General features: G+C 52.1%; 1 protein-coding gene across 3 annotated transcripts in view; it reads right to left on the bottom strand.

The window, feature by feature from the left end:
• NECAB3 (N-terminal EF-hand calcium binding protein 3) overlaps positions 1–2860 on the bottom strand; it is a 29851-nt gene extending 26991 nt beyond the window's left edge. For 2 of the 3 annotated variants that reach the window (XM_043989671.1, XM_043989670.1), the window contains exon 1: positions 2366–2860. In XM_043989671.1, coding sequence (XP_043845606.1) covers positions 2366–2488 — 123 coding nt within the window. In that variant the 5' untranslated portion in view covers positions 2489–2860. Of the gene's footprint in view, positions 1–2030; positions 2235–2365 lie in introns of those variants that run through there. The other variant, XM_043989672.1, reaches the window with a different exon arrangement.
• Positions 2861–6217: the final 3357 nt, after the last annotated feature.

A 6217-nucleotide genomic window follows, 5' to 3' on the forward strand; every position in this document is an offset into this window, starting at 1 on the left:
TCTGAAAGCCCCTTTAAAGCTATGATCCTTCCCCTGAATTAATAGAGCTCTCTTGTCCCTGAATAAGTAGCACCACATCCCACTCCCCCTCAACTGTCTCCCCATCCCCCATCAGCTAACCACTCCTATCTGCCGACTCCTGAACTCCTGTCCAAAGGCCTATCACACCTCTACAGAAGAAAGACCACTCTGTCACCAGACCTCTCCCCTCCCCCACAGCAATGACCCAGACGTGTCCTCTTCTCCATAATGACCCATGCCTGTACTAAGGACACCGGATTTAGGCAGCCTCTCATCCTTAAGTGGAGGGGACTTCAGATTCAAGGGGGCTACTGGCACTTTGCTGGGCTCCCCCAGGACCACTGCTAAGGAGAGGGAGTACCTCCACAGAGGGGCCTTGAAAGGGGCAAAATCTGGCCCCACTCTTATTCCTGTTACAGACCCTCGGGAAACTAGAACATTGGAGAATGATTCCAAGTCACATGGGTGCATACAGAACACATCTCTCCCCCACCCCACTCCCAGCCTCAGTCTCCTGATGCTATTTGTAGCAAGGGACCTCCTGCTGGTGCCCTTTCTTCCTCCCTGGCCTGTCCTCAGCCCCCTGCTGAGCACCCAGCATGAGCTTCCCTTCAGACTGGAGACTGGGAAGAGTTCTGCACTTTCTTGCCCTCTGCTTCTCCATCAAAATCTCTATTGCCCTTTCTCCCTGGAAACTCTGGACCAACCCAGAGAGGAGAGGGAACAACTCTTAGAAGGGAAGGAACAAAAAGCAGAGTGTGTAGGGGGCAGAGGTCAGAGGGTGCATGGGGGGCAAATAGTGCCCTCCACCCAAAGCAGCAGGATGTCGAGCACTGCCCCAGCCAGAGCACAGCAGGGAAAGAACAGCCAAGAGCTCTCTACCAAGCCGAAACAGGAGGAAGTGAGTGAGGGGACTTGAGGATGTTATCCTTTCCTGCCCCACTACACACACACACACACACACACACACACACACACACACACACACACATCCTTCCCTGCAGATGCTTCAATCTCTTCAGCTGTACATGGTTGCTGCTTTAAGGAGAGGAGGGACAGGAACACCAGGATGTTGATGTACAGGTGGAACCTGAGGGTGGTCTACACAGACCCCTGGGTTAGGCCTCTGTGACTGGCTCTCTCCTGCTATGGGGCTCCTGCCCCAGACCCCACTCCCCTCACCTCTTGGCAACCTGGGTTACTGGCTCAGGCAGTGACTCCCCTCAGTGCCACAAAGATCCATTAAAGGTTTCTACTGCTCCAGGTGAAGATGCTAGGGGACAGGATTGGGAAGACCAATCACCTCCACAGAAATAAATGTTCAGAGAGGTTTAGCCACTGGCTCAGGGTCACACAGCAGCCCTCTCTTCCAATATGGAAACCAGAGCTACTTTCCTGCTTGGAGGAGAAAGTGGGGGAGAGAATCATACCCCCCCCCTCCTGGGAAGGGTCAGTGCAGTCTGCATCACAGATGCTGACTCATGGGAAGAGAGGAAATTGACCCAGTGGTCACAGCCTTTTAAAGCTAGAGTAGGGGTTAGGGAAGGAATTAGGGGAGGGGTATTTGGGGAAGGATCAAAGCACTTTACCAGTGGAGAGTGGGTCTTCCTTTCCTAGGAGTCGAGATAGTAGCAAGATCAGAGGAAGAAGTGACTAGGTGGTGATGACAAGGGTAAAGAAGGAGGAAAAGGAAGGTTCCTGTACTGGGCTCATGCCAACCACAAGCTCCTCACAATGTACAGGTGGGCACAGTGGGCAAGCAGCAGGGGTGGGGGAGGGGCACAGGACACCAAAAAGACAGGATATACGGGAAGAGAGCACCCTAAGATAGACTGAGCCACCACAGCATCCACCAAAGCAAAACGCAGGGACGGGAGCGCCAAGCTCCCAGAGCCCCAAGCTCCCAGAGCCCCCTCCGTCCAAATTCACTGGACACCAGGCATGGGACAATGGCGCCAGGGGCCAAGCTGTGGGCACTTCTGCACCCACCTCCCTCTCCTGGAGCTCACCCACATCTAGGACCGATCACATCTTCAGCGGTTTGAGCAGCTCTCTGCCCAGGGGTCTAGTTGGAGGCTGATAGCGGGGGAGGCTGCGGACAGCTCTGGACAGCTCCTACCTTCGGTGCCCGGCTCTTCGGCCCATCCGCGCTAACCTGGCTGAGTTCGGCCCTCAACAGCCTTTCCTCTGTTATAAGTTTCAGGCCTCTTCCCTCCCCCCCTGCCCAGTGGCTCCCACCCCCACCACCACCCCCACAGCTCCTACCCTCCCTCCCCCCAGTTCTGAGACCCTCAACCCACAGCTCTTAGCTGCTCCTCCCCTCCCCTCCCTGGGGGTCACTCACGTCCTGGAAGAGTCCGAGACCAGCGAAGGCCGCAGGAGGGACCGCAGGGGGAGCCGCAGGGGCCTCACGGGCGGCAGCCTTGGGCCGGAGAAGGCACATGGTCAGCAGCTCCGCGCACGACATCCTTAGAGATTCCCCCGAAAGGGGCGGGAGCGCGCTTGGGCCTGCAGGGCCAGGGGAGAGGGAGGAGGCAGGGGTAAAGGTAAGGGCAGGAGTGAGGGCAACGGCTAGGGCAGGGGTCTAGGAAAGGACCGGCTGGGGGCGTGGGCAGCACGGAGAAGGAGGGAGTCGGGGACAAGAGGCAGGGACAGGTGGAGGCTGAGGCGGACGCAGAGGTGAACGCTCCGCAGCAGCTCCTCGGGACCAGGGTCTGGGGCAGGAGAAAGCGGCGGCCGGGCCCGGGGGAGTCCAAGTCCGGGATAGAAGCGTCCAGGGTGTCCACTGGGCTAGAGCACAGAACACCGAGCCCTCGAAGTTGGGCCTGGAGGGGGGAGCTGGGCTCCCGCCTCTAGCCCGAATGATTGGTCAGTGGAGGTGATTGGCAACATAGAGCCCCCGCCTCCAGTCAGGAGGATTGGTCGCCGGCTGTGATTAGCAGCTCGGGCCCCGCCCCCACCTCAGAGCCCAGATTTAGGGAGCAAAGGGAAAACCTTCGGGACTGCAATCCCGGGTTTAGGCCCATTTACCTTGCCTGGAAACTAAGGCGCAGACAGACAGTTCGGGATCCCTGTGAGGACTGGTCAGAGAAAGGGGATGTTCTCTGAGAGAACTCACGAGCTTCCGTCCCGTCTGGCCGAGCCACCCCTACCCTCTTTTCTTGATTGAGATCTAGGAGACGAGTTCGAGTCCCAGCTCTGGGGGTGGGCAGTAGAGGGAGAGAGGGAAGAGCGGAAGAGGTTGGGCTAAAATGATCTCTAAACGTCTTCCAAACTCCACAGAGGGGGAGGGGAGGGAACATTTTCTGGTGTCTGAGGAATCACCTTCAGGAAGATAAGGTGGGAGGAGGAAGATGGCTAAACAGCAGACGGTCTGAAAAAGATCTGGGATTTTTTTTTTTGGTTGAGGTAATTGGGGTTAAGTGACTTGCCCAGGATCACACAGCTAGTAAGTGTCAAGTGTCTGGGGCCGGATTTGAACTCAGGTCCTCCTGAATCCAGGGCTGGTGCTCTATCCACTGGGCCACCTAGCTGCCCCTGGGATTTTTAATAGACTACAAGCTCAGTACAAATCAACTGTTATATGGCCCTAAAGAAAATCAAGTTTCAAAGGGTATTTTCAAATTTTCAAGACATAGGAATAAGAAAGTGATGCCCCACCTCCCCTTTCCATCTGCCCTGGTTATACTGCAAGAGGGATTAGACTTGTTCTGTTTGGTCTTAGGTAAGAACTAGGAGCAAGAAGTGGATGTTTCAAAGGGCCCAATTTAGGCTTGACGTCAAGAAAAACTTCCTAACTTTCTAATCTTGTTGTTGTTCAGTCTTTCAGTCACGTCTGACTCTTCATGACCCCATTTAAGGTTTTAGCAAAGATAGTGGGGTGGTTTGCCATTTCCTTCAGCTCATTTTACAGATGAGGAAATCAAGGCAAACATAGTTAAGTGACTTGCCCAGGATCACACAGCTAGTGTCTGACCATTAGACCTATCCCAGAATGAAATGGGCTGCCTCCAGAAGCAGTGGGCATTCCTTTACTGGAGATTTTCAAGCAAAGGCTAAATGACCATTTGGTCAAGTGTGATGTGGTTGGTACCCTCGTTCAGGTACAGGTTGAGCTAGATGGCCACTGAGGTCCATCCCAAATCTGAAAAAATGATTTAGACTACATTTGGAGAAACTTGTTCAGCTCTGGCCTGGACGCCAAAGCTTAGGAAGGGCACAGAGTTGGAAGGCAGCGGGGATAAGTGAAGGGCTTCAAGGCCGCACCACAGGAGAATGTGAGGATCGTCCTGGATAAAGTCACTATCTTTCAATATTTGAAATCTCAGACCTTGGAAGAGATTAAACTTGATTGGTTTGGCCGAAGGGAGAAGAACTAGGAACAATTGGGGGGTGGAGGTTGAGGCAAATTTAAGTTTGACATTAAGAAAAACTTCCTAACTAGAACTGCCCCAAAATACAACGTGCTGCTCCAAGAGTTAGGACTTTCTCTCCTCATTGGAGGGCTCCAATGAGGGCTCCAAGGTGGACCATTTGTTGGCATGTCACAAAGGGCATGTAGGCTGGCTTACTCCGGTGTAGGTTGGACTAAGTGGCCTTAGAGGTCTCTTCCAACTGAGATTCTGTGATTCTGAGTCAGCTCTGCACCTCCACCCATCTCCTCATTCACCTACCTCTCTCCCCTTCTCCTTCTCTCCTCCCTCCTCCTTCTCTCATACACAGACAGACACAGACACATAGACACCAGCCCATTCTCAGAGGTATAGAAACTCTGGGATAGACAAGAGAACAGAGGATTCAGGAACTCCCCATCCAGCCTTCTCCATCACTACGCAACAGCCAATGACTGTATCAGGAGGGATAATGGTAAAGGAAGGACACCTTTTCTGTCACTGGTGTGACTATGCTTTGAATCATTGCTCCTAACAAGAGGATGGGCAAAGGGCTGCTAGGGTGCTGTTCCTGATTTCTAAGGACACCCTGGGTTCTGTCTCACTAAAGACATAAGCGGGAAGTCCAAACCCTCCTTTCTCCCCAGAACCCAGTCCAGTTGCACTGACATCCTATCCATCCTTTAAAATCCAATTCGAAAGCTATCTCTTTCTGAAGGTCTTTCTTGATGTACCATGGCTATTTGTGTGCCTAATGCATCCACTACTTTTAAGCTCCACAAGATCTAACTAAACCTTGTACTTACCCCAGTGTAATAGGCAAAGCACTGGACACAGCAGGCATTTGAGATTTATTTATATATGTATAGTAACAGCCTCATATAATGATAGTTCAGGATTTGTAGTCTGCAATTATCCAAATTCCATCTGACACTTACTGAGGCGGGATGTGTGCCCCTGGTCAAGTCATTTAATCTCTTTGCCTCAAACTGTTCCCAAACCAAAGTAATTTTCCTTAAGTGCAGTTCTGGCCATGGATTCCCTATCCACCACCTCCTTTTTAGCTTTTAAAGCCCTGCACAACTTGACCCCAATCTTTCATTGCAGCCTCATTGGACACTGTTGTTTTTAGAGCCAGCTAAGTTGGCTTTCTCTCTGTTCTTCAACCCTACAGTCTATTTCCAGTTTCCATGCCTTTGCCTAGGCCATCCCTAAAACCTCCCTCCCTTTTCCTTTAAGGTACAACTCAAGAATCATGAAGAATCAGAAGACTGCATGAAGTCTTCCTAGGCTCCCCCTAACTGCTGGTGCCCTCCCTCCCAAACGACCTTGTCTTTAAATATATATTTGTATTTTTAAAATTTCATGTTTATGCTGTATATATATTTGCATGTCCTTGTCTCCCCCTATTAGAGTGTAAGCTCCTTGAGGACAGGAATCATTTCATTCTTCATACTTGGATTCCAAGCACCTGGCTGTTGTAGGTACTGAACAATTCCTTATCAATTGATATTACATGTGTAGTTGATTTCTTGGAAGCCTGGCCAAGCTGGGTCCCTGAAGAGCATCTTGGGGTGGCGGGGGGGGGGGGGTGTTGTCACACAAGACCCAAAGTATCCCAGAGCCAGCCAAGGCCTAGAAGTTGGTCATTCAAAAATCATACTCCCAGAGAAGCTCCCTCAGAGAAGGCAGGGGCATGGCTTGGGGGCTAAGCCCTAAAGGTGTTGGGGTGGGAGATTCTGCATGGATAGCCACTGCCCTTTCCCTAGGCCCAGAGAAGTGGCGGCTGGGCAACTATCCAGACT

The sequence above is a fragment of the Dromiciops gliroides genome, chromosome 2 (genome assembly GCF_019393635.1).
Source record: "Dromiciops gliroides isolate mDroGli1 chromosome 2, mDroGli1.pri, whole genome shotgun sequence".
In the NCBI taxonomy this organism is placed as follows: Eukaryota; Metazoa; Chordata; class Mammalia; order Microbiotheria; family Microbiotheriidae; genus Dromiciops; species Dromiciops gliroides.